The following is a 19,353-nucleotide window of genomic DNA, read 5'->3' as shown; positions in this document are numbered from 1 at the left end:
CCTCAGAGACTCATCTGTCCGAGTGATTTTTAACTTGGATCCAAAGTTGCTTCTCTTTTGTTGATCAGCCAAGATGGCAGCAGGTGTTGTGTCCATGCAGCCAAGTAGCCTACTGTTTAAAAACTATGTTGTTCGTGGGGTTCATCAATGGTGATAAATGACTAGAAGTAGACCTATTTTTTTACGTTTATGTTCAGAGTCATCAATACTCACTATTACACATAGTAGAAGTAGCATTCCTTGAGATTCAGCAAAAATTACAGATCACAGCAAATATATGTGGTGATAACCGCATTTATTTCATTTATTTTGTATTGGTAATTCCTACTACTACTAGACAAAGTAGGCTAACAAGAAATTGTTCATACAGTTATAAAAGTTGAATAAAACCTATTTATCATATCAAAAAATAAACAATATCAAACATGTTATTCTCTGACCGAAAAAAGGGGTGGGTGCATAATTTTAAGTTACCTCTTATCTCAGCATGTGTGAGTGTTACCTGCTATTCAGTCGGGCATGCAGAACTCGGCACAACACCGTGACAAAACTATCTACTTACCGATTTTGTAGCACGCACAAGTTTCATAAGCAGTTTCATCTAAAGTGTTGTGTTATATTTTCTTACATATTTATTTATTAATTTTCTTATTATCTATCTTGTAATCTCGTTTATATGGTTATTTTGTTTACAAAATAAATAAAAATTACAACTTCGGAATGGATTAAAAATGTTCCAACCCACAACAACACGGGAGCCACAGACTGGGGCTAAGTAAAATTTGTTCCAGTGATTTAATTAAAAGCTTTAGTACCTTTATTACTCGTTATGACTCTTGGTAAAACAAAGCTTACAATGAGTCCTTGAACGCACCTAAAGTTATCGCGTGTTTTAACATTTCGCGCGAGATTATGACGCTCTACTGGCGGAAGCTGTTTACGTTAGCAGCGACGGTGTCCATGATTTAGCCCTAGCTTCTCGATTTGAGCAGCCTTTTCCCTCAGTTTACGTGTTATTAACAGAACAACAGACGGTCTTATATGTTTATAGTGGCTGGGCAGCATGGGAAAAGCAGATTTTCTCTCCCCCAAGGCAATAGCCAACCGGATAAAATCCAAAGGGCTCCAGAAGTTGAGGTGGTATTGTCAGATGTGTCAAAAACAATGCCGAGATGAGGTGTGGTGTTCATTAAATCCGACAGATTTTGTGTGGTTGTTGTTACTGTTGATATTTTGAACTTATTTATCTTTCCCGTTTGTTGACAGAACGGCTTCAAATGTCATTGCATGTCAGAGTCTCACCAGAGGCAGCTGCTGCTGGCCTCAGAGGACCCAAACAAGTTCATGGACTACTTCTCTGAGTAAGTTTTCATTGGTGTGTGTGTGTGTGTGTGGCTGCAGTTTTAAAAACAGCAAATCTTGTTAGTTGTGTGCTTCAGATGGGAGAGTTCATTCTTGTTTCCCCTCTCCCAGTGAGTTCAGAAGTGACTTCCTGGAGCTGCTCAGAAGACGTTTTGGTGAGTCCTGATTTTTTCTCAGATTATCCAGATGTTCACTAGCAGCACTGAGTTAACCGTTTGAATGTATTCTCTCTCTCTCTCTCTTTTTTTTTTGTCCATCTGCAGGGACCAAGCGAGTGCACAACAACATCGTCTACAATGAATACATCAGTCACAGAGAGCACGTCCACATGAACTCCACACAGTGGGAGACTCTCACTGACTTCACCAAGTGGCTGGGCAGAGAAGGTAAACTGAGCGAATGGTTTCCCACCTGAAATATTTAGGAAGGGAACTTTTCTTCTCCGACAAACAGATATGCAATAGCTTTGTTATTTAGGGAGTAGACAGAAGTTGCTGTAGCAGAATTACAATTTTAACTAGATAACATATATGATACAGAGTAAATATTACGTGTAAAATGTTAAAGAGTTTATGGCAAAGGCAGAAAAACATCTTGAAGAAACTCTTACTTCTTTTCCTAGGTATTTAGCTCATCGATACCGTACACGCTAGTAGCTCTTACTAGTATCTGTTATCACTGGTAGATCTCTTACTGTATTGATGCTTTATTGATGCTCGTATGTTGTTCCTCGAATGTAAGTCGCTTTGGATAAAAGCATCTGCCAAATGAGTAAATGTAGTATCTTTATCAAATCCTTTGAATAGCAGCTGGGACCAAGTGACCATTAAGTTTTTGAATCCCAGCAACTCAAAAATGGAAGTTAACCATTAAAAAATTAATTAGAGTTTTCAGAAACTAGGGGCCTATTGTTGAAGAAATTAATAAAAGGACATTGGGAGCAAGCTTGTAAATTGTGTTGGAACACATTACATTACTACCACAAACAATCAGCTTGCCTAATTACCGTGAAAACACTAAATGTCGATGATGTAAATGTGTGTAAATGACGAAAAATAAAACATGGAAATTATTTTGGTATGAAACACAATTTTAGCCAAACCAAACTGCTGCTACATTAAAGAATGATTATTTTAAATGTGTAACACTTTGCTGAATGTCACTGCTAGGTTTCTGTAAGGTTGACGAGACCCCTAAAGGCTGGTACGTCCAATACATCGACCGCGACCCCGAGACAATCCGTCGCCAAGAGGAACAGGCGAGGAAGAAGAAGCAGGACCTGGACGACGAGGAGAGGAGCGCCAGGTTCATCGAGGAGCAGGTCCGCAGAGGTCGCGACGGCAAGGAGACAGAAGTGAGTACCAGCAAGAAAGACTTCAGCTCTATTAAGCTAAACTAAGATCAATAGAGAGTTGACTTAATCCTTTGTTCTGTATTTTACTCTGTAGGAAACTCCAGCGTACACAGAGCTGAAACGTGAGAGTGAAGAAGAGAAAAGTTAGTTTTTTCTTGCTTTTGTTTGTGATCAGTCACATTTCCTGTCTGTTTTTCAGGTTAAATAACATTTTAGCATGTAAGGTTTAATTTCTCACTCTCTTTTCTGCAGTTGCTTTCAACCTGGGCGCCTCTTCATCCGTAGCCGGTCCTTCCAAAGCGAGGTACAGACATCTCTGTGCAGGTTGCTGATTCTGCTGGCTAATTATCAGGCAGGTATAATTTAAATTGTGTGTCCCTGTAGCTCTGTCCTGGGTGCTAGTGCTCTCAAAGCAGCGGCATCGTCATCCTCAACCAAGAGGAAAGAACCTTCCTCCAGTTTAGACTCCAGAGCGGAGAAGAAGAAGAAATCTGCTCTGGAGGAGATCATGGAGGTAGGGAAGACGATTTGTTTTCTCGTCTTCTGTTTGCGTTTGGGTTTGCATTTATTCCCACAGAGTGTTCTCAATGGAGTTGCGATGCTTTTTGCTCAGATGGAGGAGAAGAAGAAGAAGCAGCAGCAGCCAGTCAGGACAGATTACTGGTTGCAGCCCAACATTGTGGTCAAAGTTATCACCAAGCGACTGGGAGAGAAGTATCACAAGAAGAAGGCTGTCATCATGGTAACGCTGCTTTGTGTTTCATTTGGGCGAAACTGTTAATACGCATGTGGGGAAAAGAAAGATGTTGCTAATAGCTGTGGATGCTTTTGTTGTAGGAGGTGCGGGACAAATATGGAGCGGTGGTGAAGATGATCGACTCCGGAGACAAACTGAAATTGGACCAGAATCATGTCGAGACGGTCATACCTGCACCAGGTTAACCACCAAAACCCTGTAACCTTTATAAACTGCAAAAAAACATGCTACACGTTATGGAATATATTTGTATAAAACAGATCAACGAGGTGGAAACATCATGTAGCTCAGCTGTGTTTTTCTATCCTCCTCAACATCTTATTATCAAACTTCCTGCAGGTAAACGGGTTTTGATCCTGAACGGTCCTTACAGAGACACAGAGGCTCTGCTGGAGGGAATAGACGAAAAAAATTTCAGCGCTACACTTGCACTCGACTCTGTAAGTATTTCCGGGCATCTGCCACAAACTGTAGCTGTCACATGTTAGTCTTTGCTTTATTGTCTCCTGTACATCTGAATATAAAGTACTTTCAGTTGGCTGACAGCTGCCTGTTAAAACTGTATATTTTATGACCCCTCGAACAACAGCTTAAAGGTTCAGTTCACCCAAATAACAAAAAGCATGTTTTTGCATTTACTTCTGGGCCTATCTCGCCTAATCTCTGAGATTTGTGTCTTGGTTTGTCTGTTTTTCTTTTGAAGCACTGAGAAATGACATTTAAAAGATTCCAAAATAACATCTTTCTGCAAACCGTGTCCGTGTTTGTTAGGATAAAAACAGGACACAATGTCACCAGTTTGTTTTCCTGCTTTTGTTTTCTTTGAGAGGTGGCTGTATTGAAAGTGTGACAATACACTCCAAAAAGTCCCAGAAATAGCACAAAAAAAAATAAAAATCAAAGCATCTATTCATGATAATCTTGGCACCAAACCTGACCACATTCAGTGTGAAACATTGGTAACATTTGAGACTCACTGCTTTCCATCTGCTGCATTCACTTCTATGTTGCACTTTTTTTATTTGCTGTATCTAGTACCTTTTTGTTACAGCTGCAGCCGTCATTAAAATTTCATCTTCACTCTTCTTTAGGGTCAACAGAAGGGGAAGAGAGTGGACATCGCCTATGAGGATTTCTCAAAACTGGCCTGAACCAACAACCTTCCCGTTTTAACCTCAGACAGCCGTTTGTCTGGGGGACTCTACTGTGTCAGAGTTACTTCCCAAATTAATTCACCTGTACATATACACATCCCACAATGCAATTCCAGCAATTTATCACAGAGAAACTTAGAACAATGTGTTCAATCTGTTTTTTATTTTGTATTGATGTTCAAGTTGATCTTTGTCCAAATAAATTCAACAAAAGTGACGTGTGGTGTTTTTTGGAAAATAATTAGGAAGAAACCTTTAACATTTTGAAAGAAAATGAAAATCATTAATTGTAGACGCACACAGACTGCAGTAGAAAAAAGTTGTATGTTATCTTCCCTTCTTCTCCTGTTTTTCACTCACTCTTTTAAATGGGTGTAATTTCATTTATACCCTTACTGATCCAGGAGATTTATAGCAGCACAGGGTACTTGGTTGTGTCTCTGGCTGCTCAGAGCCTATAGAGGAAGCTAGTGAGATTTGGGACGATGTAGTCGGTGTAATGGCCGTCAATGAAGCCCTTTCCGCTGTTGTGTATGAACCAGCAGTAGACGTTTGAGCCGTGCCTCTCATCATGCCTGTAGTCCTTCTGCCAGCCCCTAATATATGCACACACAAGAGTTTGTGGTTTTAATAAGAAATGGGTTTGTTCAAAAAGCTTTTTTATGAGTTGCGACGTACCTGGTGACTGGCAGCCTGTTTCCCTTCACCTCCATGGTGGCCTCCTTCTTCAAAGGGTCGACTCCTTCGTGGATGTCGTACACGGTCACCTCAGGCTCTCTAGAAAACTGCCCTGGGAGATCAACACACCATAGGCTGTGGTTCAATTTGTAATTTTCATAAAAATCTGAAGTTTTGCGCAATGCAAAGCTGCCTCATCCTATCACGAGAAGTTACTACCTCACTTAAACAGTTTTAATATGTATTTTAGTGGCCAGTTTTTATTGTCTGAAAGAAGACTTTTCTTACTTCAACTAGAATAAAATCCTGGGCAAAGCATCAAATACCATGCAAATCCACAATAAAAGAACATCTTCACACCTTGATGAATGCAATGCACTAGAAGGTATCCTACAACAGGCATAAAACTGTCATATATTGAATATGCTCACAAAATATCAGTTATATATCAGTTATTAGCAGCTTCAGTTTGATAATCTTGGTACAAAAAATAGTGAAAAACTAAGGCTAATGCTCTTTAAATTTTAAATGTGTTTGATTGTGTTAGATAAAACAAGCTTGTTAATAACGCATGTTAACAAAAAATTTGGTTTGCTGTTGCGCAAACACTTTCTGTTGGAGTGGAAGGAGCTGAGCTGCCTCCATGACCTGAAGTGTCGTAAGATGCAGTACCACTGATGGCCAGTAGATGTTGTCTCCAAAAAATCAGCCACACTCACGTTGGTTCAAAAAAATCTGTCTTGAAATACAGTCAGACCCATGTCACCATTAGTTATGATGTAGGTAGCTAATATGGATTTTTTCAATGTGCGCTGTGATTGTAATTCTAAGAGTCATTGTTACATTTAGCAGATATTAAGGCTTTAAATAGCAGTGTGCCTGACTGACAGGTGTCTCATCCTATTACAGTTAGCTCTTTTACTTGACACTTGCTCATCATTCCTCAGCTCCTTGCAGGGCTCAAAAGCTTTTTCCAAATGAAGACTTTCTATTATAGTCCACCTCTGAGTGACTTCATCCATGTTTTTCTACATTCTGATGCCAGAGATCTGACTTACTGATTTACTGTTTTCAGTCGCAGTAACATCTTGTGGCTGTTTTAGCAAAGCCTGTGAGGTTGCTGAGTATTTCACACCCCAGTGACTTACCTATGAGTCCATGGACCAGAGGAGAGTACTCGTTGTCGGTGGGAATGTAGATACCGAGGAAGTGAACATTCACTGGATGTTTCTTCCACACGCGGTGAAGTAACACCATCACCTGGATATTATTATTTATCGTGATGGTAACATGAGAGTTCTTCACAATGGAAATCTGCACACTGGAATACAGAAATGAGATCAAAATGACCCAGATGTCAAGGCAGCCAGGCGGACGCTGTAATTAAAGGGGTGACTGTTACCCATCCTGTGTGATTTCCGCTGTGGCCCCCCAGGTGAAGGAGTGGTTGTTCCTGCCATCAGTCATGGCAATGCTGACGGTGCTGACGGTCACGCTGACTCCATCGGGCTGGGTGTAGACCGAGATGGTGCCAAAGTAGGTTTTCAGTTTGCTTTTCTGCACCTGCTTAGAGCCAATCAACTGACCGTTCACCACCACACCTTCAGGACAGCAGCGAGGGTTAAAGAGGAGCGTCAACACATGAAATACAAGGTCCCACTTAAACAGAAATAATAAAGAGTCCAAGTCCCTCTGACACCACATCTCAAAAATCAGTTCAGATCTTTCTGCTTTTATTTATGCAGTTATCTGTTCAAACGTCTTCACACTCACATAAATAAAAGACTAGGAGGGGGCATACATTTCACATATTTATTGATAGCTACACTGCTAACTTGGCTACAACCATAACTCTGACCTGGACAAGCTGCAAATATTGATGGAGGGACTTCCTCTAACCAATGTTCCTGTGTGAACCCCCTCGCCTTTCCCTAACTAGTGCTGTTAAGCAACCATGAGCTGAGGCCTGCAAAGGCTGTCCTACACTAGTTTGTTAACAGTAATTAAACAAATCCCTTAAAAAACAGAAGATGTGGTAAATAAAATCTCTCTCTGATGTTAAAATACTACACGTTCAGCTATAACATGCAACCCATGTAGCGTTAAGGACAAAGAGTCTGTGCCAAAGCACACCACGACAGGAACAGAAATTGTACAAAATTATAAAATACTACACTTAGTACAGTGTAATACCTGTTCCTCTGTCAGACACAAGATTGAGGATGTGACCAGGTTTGGAGTCGATGTTGAAGCAGACGTCCATGTTACTTGTCGGCAGGTGGACGATGAAGTGAGGGTCGTTATCCACTGGATGAGAAACACTGAGTTACACAGAGTATCGTTCATATTTAACACTGCAGCTGGAAGACTCTTCATGATTTTATAAAAGTCATCTGAAGTGTGTGTGTGTGTTGAGAATATTTCTTAGGAGTCTTAATTGATGGTCTAGCTTAGAGTAATGTAGCTGACCCCATAAGTGTTTGACATTATAGCTTTAGGTATTTCTCACACGTACTTGTCCTCGTCAAGAAGACAACAATAGATTGATTAGCTAGAGACAGTAGCTCAGACCTCAGGCTAGCAGATATCAGTGTTCTCTGGGAATCTTACAAGGTTGAGCCATCAAGAATGTTTACAAGAACTAGCTGGCTCCACAGATTACAGTACAACTCTTGGATAGTGAGAGATTCCAATATGAAGAAGCATTGGTATCTAAACATCAGATAGATAGTTGTTCTAGGTTAATATTCTCAACACTACCTAGGTTGACATGTTGAGGTATGGCCCACTCCTCCGGACCCCTAATCCCTTGACTCGGAGGGGCTGGAGTAATCGTCTTGACCCAGGTTGGGGTGTGGTAGAGCGCCTGCAACTGAGTATGCCCAGAGGACACAGGGCCTCCTCCTCCTCCTCCTACACACACATGACATAGTACTAAAGTAACCCTCATGTGGTTAAATCAGCATTTTCAGCCCCTGAGTTTGTTGATACAATGTTTTGATTGTTTAATTATGTATTTGACAAAGAACTGAAACACTCCCAAGGGAAAGGAAATCTGGCTGAACCATTATAAAACTGGCTGTTTTATAAATTACTGATTCCAAGTAAATTGCAATTTAGTTAGTTTAGTTAATTTATGTTGATTTTCTAATGTGTTTAAGTCATGTCATGATATATTTAAATAACTTATTTGGTGTCCTATATGAAGTGCTACATGTTTCCTACTTGGTTTCACAATATCCATATCATCCAGGATTTCAGTAATTAAAAGGAAAGTTGTATCTAGAATATGTTTTACAGTTCCATCAAAGTACTGGGAAAGTTAAATAAAATGTAGATGTATCCCTCATTTATAATTCATAGCTGAATTGTTGGATCCACTGCAGCAAAAAGGCTGCTAGCAACTAGATAAAAACCCTCCACATTCACTTCACTCTGTCAGTTTAGGCTTGGATTAATGGGCTTAAACAGGAGGTGCTGGTGGCCTGGGAGGGAAAACTTTATTTTTATGACCATATAAAAATAGTAATAAGTGATATATTAGATTAGTAAACACTTTACATTTACCCACCTTGGGGCTGGATGGGTGAAGGATAGAGGGGGTTTGCTTTTTTATATAATATAATCCAGATTCTAAAATGATCTTCATATCTTTAATTTTTGATGAGTTTATGGATATAAAGCTTCTTTTGTTGTTTGTTTGTTTTTGAAACTTTATCCCTCCTTATATGTGGTTTAATAAAGTTTTCTTCCATTACGCTGCACTGTCTGTTTTGGTTAGTGTGACATATTTGTGCTGCCTTTTGGAGTAAAAAATCTGTCAAAAAAGATTTGGATCTAAGGAAAAATAAAAACAGTTGCTTCCAAATCGTCCCTACGTACTTCAAATTCAAACTAAACACCATAAAAGACAGTGACATCAATCAGCACTAAACGAGTGTATCTTCTGTCAGGCACCTGAACAGCAGCCATGCTTGGGGTCCTTCGGGAAGTCAGCCAGCAGCCTCTCCGTGGCGTCCTCGCTCTCCACCAGCAGAGCGGTGAGAGGAGTGACGAACTGATGCTCCACAGCCAGCGACATGATCCGTTGGGTGATCTTCCTCTTCTTGTCAGCATTCGGAGCCAGAGACCTGCAGGAGAACCACGCTGCAGTGGTCAAAAACTGACAATTATATAAATTCACTGTGCGGAGTGGCAATTCCATCATATTTCTACAAAAAAACAAATGTTTCCTGATAGAGGTGATACAGAGTCCTTGGTATTATTTTGTGGTTTACATTATTTATTCAAGTTAAGATACTTTACAAACTTTGATAACTGTGTATCTTACTGTATCTGTTAGTGAATTGAGGACCTTCCTGTCAACGTACCACACAGTTTTCACGTTTCAACAGTTCAAAAATCACTCTTAATTGCTCTTCAGTCTCTCACCTTTCAGAGATCAGCTGTTTGACTGTGATGTAGGCCCACAGTTGTCTGGCGAAGCCCGTGAACGAGTGCTCGTGCTTGGCCAGTTCCGTGTCCAGCTCATCGGTATCGGCCTCTGACTCCAGCCTGATGTCCAGACGGGACTGCAGGACGAGATCGAACAGGACACTGGTAATAGTTGTGTACGCCTCATTTTTTTCCTTCGCCCATGGCCTTGAAACCCTCAACTTCTGATTTTGCTTTCACATGACACATATTTTTGCAGTTTGCTTGGTTAGCCCTCATGAGCCATACGTCTCGTGAACAGGTCCAGGATTAAATAAATTGAGGGCAACTCAAAACTGACTCCGGCTCATAGACTACAGGACATAGTCCGTATGAGTGCATTTGTAAGCGGTCCACATGAAGCTAATTTTGCTTTGTGCTAGTGTTGGCATGGGATGATTTTAGAGTCCATGCATTCACGGCTTTAAAGGTCATTTGAGATATGTGCATGAATTACGAGAGTGGTTTCCAAACCCCTCATCACAGGTTGCATAAGTGTGAGCTGTGAGCAGTTCGACCAAAGAGTAATTTTCACCTATAAACCTCTCAGATTGCTTCATGTTTAATCATTGTTGGTGACCCGATGAGTTAAAACCATCTAGTATTTTACATAAAAAAGGAAAGATTCATAAAAAAAAACAAACGAAACATTTTAATATACAAAACATCAAGAACTCCAGGGTGGGAACCACTAAATTAGGGAGTTAGGAATTTAAGCACTCAGTAGAAAGTTCTCACAGGTGTGGTGTTGTAAACATCTTGTCAATGCATGGTTGTGTTTATTGAACTCACGGCAGCAGCAGTGGTGAAGCTGGTGAGGATGTTGCTCTCAGATGGCAGCACCTTCCCAGCCACCACCAGCTCTGAGCCGCTGAAGTATTTATCGAAGCGGTTCTGGGTGACGTCTGACACAGTGTCCTCTGGGAACTGAATGGCGATCCTTCTCAGCAGAGGAGACGAGACCTGACTGTAAAATGTCTGCAGGGAGAGGGGAGGGAGAGGAGGGGGAATTAACAAGTTCCTGTCAATCAAGAGCATGAGGAAACTTACAATATGAGTGACTGCATTCTTGATATGAATTAAGGTATCATGACTAAGGCTGGGTTCCTTTTTGGATCTCGGTACAAGTCTTTTATCTCTACTTTCCATTTGAATTAGCAAAGAACAATGTCCAGAACATTCAGCTGGCCATTTAGCTACATAGCAAAACTTGAGCTTTATTGCTTTAAATGGTGATCTTTGGGTTTAAGTCATTATATATTAAATTATTTATATGTTTTATTTTATTTTTAAATAGTTTCAAGTTGGAATAAGGATTCAGACTGACAACCAGGTTCGAGACTCGTTTCAATTTTTCTTCTATGCTCAAAAGGTTCTGCCACACCATGTCCAAACTACTCTGACACCCAGATAACAATTTTACCTTTTAAGAGAGTAAATATTAGTGCTCACCAAACCAAAGGTTAAAACTAACTGCTTCTTCCAGCACTGCACTTTGAGTCTGGCTTTTGGCGTTGTCTTGCAATGGTACCTTTACATTTTTAACAATTGTGACAATGAAAACAAATGAAGAACCAACAAAAGTCAAAAATTACAATGAATAAGATGGTTTCAGCTTGGTTTTTATCATGGATAGATTTGATTAGATATGTTGAGTTGTGTGCTGAAGGGAAAGCTTTAGTACCCGTAGCTGCTCTGCAGCATCATGGTTGGCGTAGATCCTCTGAGCCATGCCCCTGTTCTCCATGGCGATACGCTCCAGGAAGTCATAGTCCACGTCAAAGCCAATGCCCAGTGAGAAGAGAGAAAACTCCTCCCTCATCAACCGCTTCACATTCTTCTGTATGGTGCTGAGCTTGATCTCACCTGCAAAAAGCAGTACATCATTGTAGTGACTAAAGAGAAGAGGCCCCGTAATTTCTTGCATGCCCGATCTCTTGGCTTTGATCTTTTTTCCCAACCAAATTTTTAACATTATAGCCTTCCTTTTAAAACACTTTTAATATAAATTACATGCTTACAAACATCAGCAAACTGCAAATGGAAGATAAAATTGATTTGTCCTAGTTTTGCTTTGATTGTTTAAATTGTTTCTGTTTTATGTCAGTGTATTGTGTCTTCCTATGGGTGGATAAGCTGCTAAGCCTGACCTAAAATTGGTCAACAGATGCACTCTAAAGTCTTGGCAGCTGAACTAGTCAGGTCAGTCTTACCTACAGTGGGGTCTCCATCAGACACCAGAATGATCATGGAGACGGAGCGAGGGTCAATGAACCCCTGATTGGACGCCTTCACCAGCATCTGAACTGCTCTCATCAGTGCCTCATTGATGTTGGTACCTGGGGTCAAAGGACAGTAAAATATAGTCATTAACAGACAGATGTTCTAAGCTGTCCTACTTGATTAATATTATTTCCTCGTACCGCCGTTGGGTTTGATGCTCTTGATGTACTTCTTGGCATCTGCGATCTGAATGGATGAGCCCTGGACCAGCTCCTCACTCCAGCACCGCACATTGTGGTTGAAGTCAATGATGCTGAAGTGGTCATCTATGGTCAGATCATCCAAAATAGCCTGCATGGCCTCCACTGTCTGAGAGAGAAGTTTGGAATTAAATGCATTCTGCTGAATGACCACACGGCCGCTGTGTTCTACAAAAGAGGGGTGAAGCAAGAGGGTAGTTGGGGGGGTCAAAGTGCACAAAACACTTCATTTATGTAAACAACTACTACTTACTTGCTTCATCTTGACGCCCCACATGGATCCGCTGACGTCAATGACAAACACAATGTTTTTAGGAAGAGGTGAGAAGTTGGAAGGAGCGAAGAATTGGACAAAGTGGCCGTCCGAGACCTGGAAGAAACAGTGATGGCTTGAGTCATCCTCTCCAAACTGTTAGCCGTGTGCAATATTAGAACAAGTGAATTAATGAGGCTTTAAACAGTACATATGGATGAGCGTGTGATACCTGTAGTTCCCCGGCATTGCTGTCCCTGTTTACATCATATCTGACAGTAAAGACGCCGTCTATAGCGCTTTCGGTGCAGTTCTCACACTTTTTCTGCTGCTGCAGGTTGGGCTTGAAGACAATGTGAGCCTGAGGACAGGGACACAGTGCATGATACAATTACATTAGGATGCCTGCCTACACATTAAAAAGAGGCTGTTATTATTCCTGCTGCCAAGGACGGGTATGTTTTCCTTCTTGAATGTATGCTCTTTAAATATCTGTTAATTTTCATAATATTTTAGTGAAATTTGGTGGCAAATGTGGTCACGAATCAAGGAAGATGAGATTAATTTTAATGCAAAGAGTGCCATCAATCATGACATGCAAAAAGTAAGCAAAATACATTTCCCCACTGGGACAAATCTTTCAGTACAGACTACTCTGATTCTGGCCTAATATATCTCACAACATTTTTTCAACACTCCTACTAAATCTTTTTCCAAACTGGCCAAGAGTTTTTATCGACAAACCCAAAAAGGTTAAAGACATTGTTCAACTCCAGTGTACCTGGTCATACAGGTGACTTATATATCCATATGCCATATGACTGATTAATGGACTTTATATAAGGAAACTGGAAACAACGTCACCACCCTGATGAAGACAAGAGGGCCAAATGTTTGATTAATAAGCACCGTGTACTGGAGGAAAGTTTTTATTTTAGTTTTAGCTTTCCCCCATCACTGGTAACCAAATTCCTGTGGCTATAACCTACTGTACCTTACATTAATTGCCATACCTCTTGAATTCACTAATTTCAACCAAACTTAATAATCAAAGCGAAAATGTCACTGTACAACAGCAACATGATACATTTATTTGAGTGTGGAGATTCCTTCTGAACTTTTAGGATATATATCTGTGTAAATATTCTTAACGCTAGCAAGTAGACCTTGCATTAAGAATATTAGGTAGAAGTTGAATTTAGAAAACAATGGCAGATATGATCAATTCCAAAAGTCCAGTCTGATTTTGTTCAGTTCATCCTTTTATAAAGCCCTTTTATTTCCAGAAAGGATTCAGATTCTCTCCAAAAATCCTGGCACCACCTTCCCAACATGTACCTTGATTGATTTCTCAGTTCAAATTTCTAAACATTTTCTATTACTAAAAGAACAATAAAGAGAATTGTGCAGTATTGGAAGAGGTTTTTTTTTTTTTTTTTTGCAGTTTTACCTTGTCTTTGGACGATGTAACTTTGATCAGATCTGCAAACTGCGCTCCAAGGGTGTTTGGGGTATGTACCATGGAAATTCCCTTTGGCTCAAAGATGTACACATCCACCTAAAGAGAAACTGGGTCAGAGATGATTGCAAGAACCCTAACAGACATACAAAATTATACATGTGTCATGATATTCTTACCTGGAGCTGTGGCACCAGCCTCCCAGGCTGCACGTGCAGTGTGTGGTCGTAGAAACCCAGCTTTCGGTGCATCATCTCCTGGTAGTGGAGCTCAAACTCAATGTTGCTGCCAGGAGGAACATGGACTTCTGTCTTAAATGTCTCCATGTCCTGGGAATTAGCCCTGTAAAGCAGAAACATTTCAGTCCTGATGGAGCAGTTGACTCTACAGAGGATTATAAATCCAAGAGGTTGATCCAGTACCTGACGATGCCGGCTGCCTTGCCTCTGGCTCTGGCCTGGGTGTACAGGTTCCTGGCCACTGTCTTTTCCTTCACTGAGCCCACAAATGTTATCCCATTCACATTCCTGCAACAAAAAGAAAAGATAAAACTCTACAACCTCTATTTCAAAAGCTGTTTGGACTGTGTGCAACTGGGCTCACATGGTGAAGTTGGTGATGAAAGCTCGTTTGGGGATCTGGACATTGAAGCCGATGCTCTGGGCTTTGGAGCCAGAGTTGACGACCGAGCTCCTGACGGTGGTGTGGGCGAAGCGTGACGTGATACGGCTCTCCACCTTGTAGCTCTTGACGGTGATGTCATCTCCACGGATGGCCTTTGTAGGGAATGACCGAATATGTGAGGAAGATTTTTAATATAAAGGTTGATTGGGATTGATTTGCACTTTTTAAGTGAGATGTCCCACTAGACTTGTCAAAACTATAATTTGTTAACATGAAATCTGTGCAGTGGTTAATTTTAATGACTTCAACCTCAGTGCAGGCAAACTTCCAACTTCAGCTACAGATGTTGTTAGCATGGAACTTTCAGCGGCTAGGATGCATGGTGCTAAAAAGGAAACTATCCTGGACAAGAGCCTAAAGTAATCTAACATGATGAATTTTTGACCATTTCAGTTTTTCTCTTCTTTCATCTGAACAATGGATTATATGGAGCTCTATTTGGTGGGAGGGGGTGGGTGTCACCATTAGTTCTGTTTTGCTTTAATGTTGGGTATACTGTCAATGTAATTCTTGTTATTGGGTTATTATCAATGCATAACTTGAATTTCAATTTGAAAAAAATTTCAGAAGTTAGGGCACTTAACTTAAGACTTAAGAATTTCTCTTTCTCAGAATTCTTTTTCTGACCTGGACCATTTTTTCCATACTTTTCCCATCTATCTTAATATTTAATAGATATCTTTCTCTCAGTTGTTTCCAACAATGTACCACAAACAACTAAAGACCTTAAACTGTTATGTTACCAAACTGTTTTTATTCTGCATCTACTCATCTCAACACCTCACTGAAATTATGATGTTTAGAACAGGTGAAATTGTCAAACCTAAGACTCCAACTCTAAATGTTATAGATGTTCTGTGCACAATTTTTCACACAGGTCCCATACAATTCAGCCAGACGTATTTGTTGCAGTGTCTTTGGAAACATTTGAATCTTCAGACATATTTAAAAAGTTTCGCAGGTTCTGTTGATGAAGTTTGATCCCTTAATGTGTACTTTAAGAGATTAAGGGGTTAAATCTTTCATAAACCTTGAATAGATTGATTAATTAAATGTTTTATAATGTTAATTACATGTCCAGGAAGTAACACAGTCCATTGGATATTCTTAGTCTTGATAACAACTCCAATTGTCTCAGTCTTGACTTGGTAATTACTCTCTGTGGACCTGGTCTTGCAATTTGAGTATCTGTATGCATCAAGTATGGTTGCTTTGATTTTTAATGCTCCATAGAGTCCAACTCTTTGTTAGCAAGGAGTCAAATTTAAATCAGAAAGCTCTTGGCACAGTTTGAAATGATATAAAGACAGACATAAAATGGAGGCAGAGCAGGATTAAGGCAGAACAAAGTCAATAACCCTTCAGTCATGGGAATCTCTTCAAACAGCAGCATATTGACTATTAGATAAGGTTAAACTCTGTTACACTGGAGAGGGCTGGAACAACAAGCGGGGGACTCATACCTCAAAGTCTTCCTGCTCCTCGCTGGTCAGTATCGCTCTCTGAAACACACACGTCATCAGCTTCACACTGTCTTAATCAACTCTCTGAGAGAAGATTATAAATCACAAACTGCTGTTATAAAGTGACAGATGGCACAGGATTTCAATCAAGATCAGAGTAGGTTTGTTTGATGATTTGTTCATTTCTGTGTAATCAGTCAGACACATTCCATGGATCTATGATTGCAGTTATTGCAACATCATTAAAAAAAAATCCAACTCATGCTCTGCGTTCTACAATTAGATATCTATATAAATAAAAATGTCAGGTTGTTTAGGAAGAAGGTCTCACCTTGTGTCTCTCCCGATGATCCAGTAGTTCTGACTGGTGGCAGAAAGAAAATTATGATAGGAATACGATTTAAATTCTGTATTATTATTTTCTTTTGCAACAATTACAATGCAAAGAAAAAGTTGCTCTTATATGTGTTTTTTCTTAAACAATTCAGAGTTGCTTGTATTTTTTATGTGATTTAAATCACATTTAAACAAAAATCAGAGATCATAACATATTAGCAAAAACGACCACTATTTGCAAAACAAAGGTGAGTACATAAGTGAGTTTTAAAGGGCAATAAAACGCTCTCAAATTAAATACAATGAATCGCTCTTGCAATACTTGAGAGATGAGAAAATAAACTTTGAATCAGTTTTTTAATCAATCGTGTTTAAATTCATATAAAAAACATAAAATCCCACAAATACTTTTATCCATCCATCGATTTAAGCATTATCGAAATCATTCTAAACAGTGAGTTAAGTTGCTCTATTCTGTAACTAAAAAGGGGATTTTTCTGAGATTTTGTCCTTCCCTCAATCCCCGTTAACACCCTCCAACTCACCGTCTCTTCCTCCCATTCTCCATCTATCACAAACTCAAAGCAGCGGCACTGTTGGAGGAGCAGGAGCCCCAGAAGCAGCAGCAGGAGACGCCTCATTTTTCCAGGCCTGTGGGCTCAAACACACATGCCCTCACAAGCATATATTTTAAAAAACAGACGGGGAGACAGACAATCCTTCTGCAGGGAGAACACAGCTGAGCTAAAAACTGAAGGTTAAAATCCACTGAACTGATCGACTCCCAGCCCCAGTCAATATTTGTTGTGTTTCATGTAACCCAGTGTGGAGCAGGAAACTTTGAAGCTTGACCTGCAGTATTGGTAGGGTAAATAGGACAGATTTGACTCATTCATAGGTTAAACAGATGTTTCAAATTGTTTTAACACTTTAACACAATATAAAAGTCATAATCTGACCATCATGGTGCACATTTCGCCAAATATCAGAGAGAAGAACTTTTTCATGGCAGCCAGTTTACATGAGGAAGATGTAATGTTTGCATGATGCCCAATTGCCCACAAGATGGCACCAAATTAAGTCTAACTGCTGAAGCCTTATGTCTCCTAACAATCTAATGCTAAGTGGATTTTTTTAAGTGTCAATTTGAATCTGATTAAACGCTTACTTTTTTAGGGAAGAATTTGTATAATAATATAATAATTGTGTTTTTTTTACACTGTAACCAAAAAACAATTGTAAATGCAACGTGTGAATAAATAAAAAAAGAAATACTGGGACTGGAACAAGAGGTAACAAAATATGATAAATAACACTGACTGAATATTTAGTCTTTATGTGTTTCAGCGCCATTTTGTTCTTCCAATTAAATTAAATGAACAAACAAAAGTTTTTAAAATGTATCATTAGAATGTATTTACGTTATAAGTAGTTTATATTTATATTAATTTACATTATTAATTATAGAACAGAAATCATATCTCAGGCAGCTGAAGGAAGTTCATGGTTAATGGCAGTGATATGCTGCCTTCAAATGCTCCTTGTAAACTCCAGCTTTTGTGTTATGCTCACAGAATGCTGCAGAAGAGGAATGATCGATCCATTGTTAATAAAATCAGAAATGCATTCTAACACTTCTTTTATGAGCACATACACAGCCTTCTAAAGATCTATAGACTTGTCCACCTTCAATATATATAGGCTATTCATATTGCTTGCATATGACTGTCTATGTCAGTTTCAAATCCAGAAGTTTACAAAACAAATACTTGAAAAATTAACTATATAAGGCTAAAGATATAGAAAGCAACAAAGTAATTATGACAAATTGAATTGAACGAATTGAACTTCAGGTTGGGATAAGTTAATGCCAGCCATAGTGGTGATTAGGCCTACAAGTAGCACATGTGGGATTTCTCAAATTGTGGCAAAAACTGACAAACTGTTAGGAATAGCCTATGATAATCATGGTAGGAAATAAACTGATACCCCCTTCCATGACTTTTTTGGGGGAAATACAGCTGAATGTCGTTAAAAGCCCCCATAACGAACTTTAAGGAACTTTAAGCAGTTAACGAAGTCTAAGCAGCATTTAATCCTGCAAACAGCTCCTTCTTTTAAGGACGTCTTTTTTAGGGGGTTAACGCATAATTGGGAAATTTCCGATACTCCCTGAAGGCAGCAGAAGTCCAAATTGCCACTCATTCAGGAGTGGGACAGAAAACACTTCATCAGTCTCCTCCAGCGGGTGGGCGTGTCCCTCTTGTCCACACCGTGTCGCTCCTCTGTCCGGTCACTCTGATCTGGACTGACAGACTCGGAGACGCTGCGTGCTGGAAATAATGTCCCATTTATCTTTTTGAGTTTTACTGGAAAAGGACTACAAGATGCTGCTGTTGATTTTACTGATATGTTTCAGCCCGAGCGTACTGGGGCAACTGGAGGAATCCCAGTTTGGAGATGAAACCGATTCCGACCTCGCAGACTTTGATTTAGACATTGTAAGACATTTAAATGATGAAGGTGTTGCACATTGTGGTGTTTGGATTTCCTTATCTGACTCCTTTTTTGTACACACAGGCGCCACGCAGGGTCCCACGGCAGGTGAAAACTATACTATCCAAGGTAAAGTCAAATTTACTGCAGATATATAAAGCTATTTGAATATTTATCTATTTTTGTTCCTTCTATTTGAGTCCAAATGCACTCTTGTAGCCTACTTTATTATATAATTTAATAGAAAGCAAAAGGTAATGACATTTTATGTGATTTATTTAAAATTAAGGATAAGAAGCAATTTCAGAGTTTAGGAATTTATGGTGAACTGACCTCCCTAACATTAAGAAAACATCTGATAGAATGCATGACCTAGTTTATGTAATTTAGAAGCATACTTT

General features: G+C 39.7%; 3 protein-coding genes across 4 annotated transcripts in view; 2 read left to right on the top strand and 1 right to left on the bottom strand.

Annotated features, from left to right (window-relative positions):
* Positions 1–911: 911 nt before the first annotated feature.
* Positions 912–4,844, top strand: kin (Kin17 DNA and RNA binding protein). Its single transcript, XM_046072183.1, has 12 exons — positions 912–1,177; positions 1,267–1,361; positions 1,474–1,517; positions 1,626–1,748; positions 2,532–2,716; positions 2,811–2,859; positions 2,969–3,020; positions 3,101–3,230; positions 3,330–3,458; positions 3,554–3,653; positions 3,813–3,913; positions 4,565–4,844. Exons 1-12 carry the CDS (start codon positions 1,064–1,066, stop codon positions 4,622–4,624), a joined length of 1,182 nt encoding a protein of 393 aa, XP_045928139.1. The 5' UTR covers positions 912–1,063; the 3' UTR covers positions 4,625–4,844.
* Positions 4,772–19,353, bottom strand: part of itih2 (inter-alpha-trypsin inhibitor heavy chain 2) — a 15,347-nt gene continuing 765 nt past the window's right edge. For both annotated transcript variants that reach the window (XM_046072181.1, XM_046072182.1), the window contains exons 3-23: positions 17,002–17,107; positions 16,452–16,484; positions 16,121–16,159; positions 14,577–14,749; positions 14,396–14,500; positions 14,153–14,315; positions 13,965–14,072; positions 12,747–12,875; positions 12,515–12,631; positions 12,202–12,370; positions 11,992–12,117; positions 11,463–11,644; positions 10,571–10,756; positions 9,737–9,876; positions 9,263–9,435; positions 8,066–8,218; positions 7,499–7,612; positions 6,708–6,906; positions 6,454–6,626; positions 5,306–5,417; positions 4,772–5,223 (exon numbers count right to left, since the gene is read on the bottom strand). In XM_046072181.1, coding sequence (XP_045928137.1) covers positions 5,076–5,223; positions 5,306–5,417; positions 6,454–6,626; positions 6,708–6,906; positions 7,499–7,612; positions 8,066–8,218; positions 9,263–9,435; positions 9,737–9,876; positions 10,571–10,756; positions 11,463–11,644; positions 11,992–12,117; positions 12,202–12,370; positions 12,515–12,631; positions 12,747–12,875; positions 13,965–14,072; positions 14,153–14,315; positions 14,396–14,500; positions 14,577–14,749; positions 16,121–16,159; positions 16,452–16,484; positions 17,002–17,107 — 2,848 coding nt within the window. In that variant the 3' untranslated portion in view covers positions 4,772–5,075. The remainder of the gene's footprint in view (positions 5,224–5,305; positions 5,418–6,453; positions 6,627–6,707; positions 6,907–7,498; positions 7,613–8,065; positions 8,219–9,262; positions 9,436–9,736; positions 9,877–10,570; positions 10,757–11,462; positions 11,645–11,991; positions 12,118–12,201; positions 12,371–12,514; positions 12,632–12,746; positions 12,876–13,964; positions 14,073–14,152; positions 14,316–14,395; positions 14,501–14,576; positions 14,750–16,120; positions 16,160–16,451; positions 16,485–17,001; positions 17,108–19,353) is intronic.
* itih5 (inter-alpha-trypsin inhibitor heavy chain 5) overlaps positions 18,795–19,353 on the top strand; it is a 15,853-nt gene continuing 15,294 nt past the window's right edge. The window contains exons 1-2 of the mRNA XM_046072179.1: positions 18,795–18,957; positions 19,037–19,081. Of these exons, the coding sequence (XP_045928135.1) occupies positions 18,844–18,957; positions 19,037–19,081 (159 nt within the window). The 5' untranslated portion in view covers positions 18,795–18,843. The remainder of the gene's footprint in view (positions 18,958–19,036; positions 19,082–19,353) is intronic.

Source organism: Micropterus dolomieu, linkage group LG16 (assembly GCF_021292245.1).
Source record: "Micropterus dolomieu isolate WLL.071019.BEF.003 ecotype Adirondacks linkage group LG16, ASM2129224v1, whole genome shotgun sequence".
In the NCBI taxonomy this organism is placed as follows: domain Eukaryota; kingdom Metazoa; phylum Chordata; class Actinopteri; order Centrarchiformes; family Centrarchidae; genus Micropterus; species Micropterus dolomieu.
Note: the sequence above shows the minus strand (reverse complement) of the source record. Positions and strands in the feature narration are given on the sequence as shown.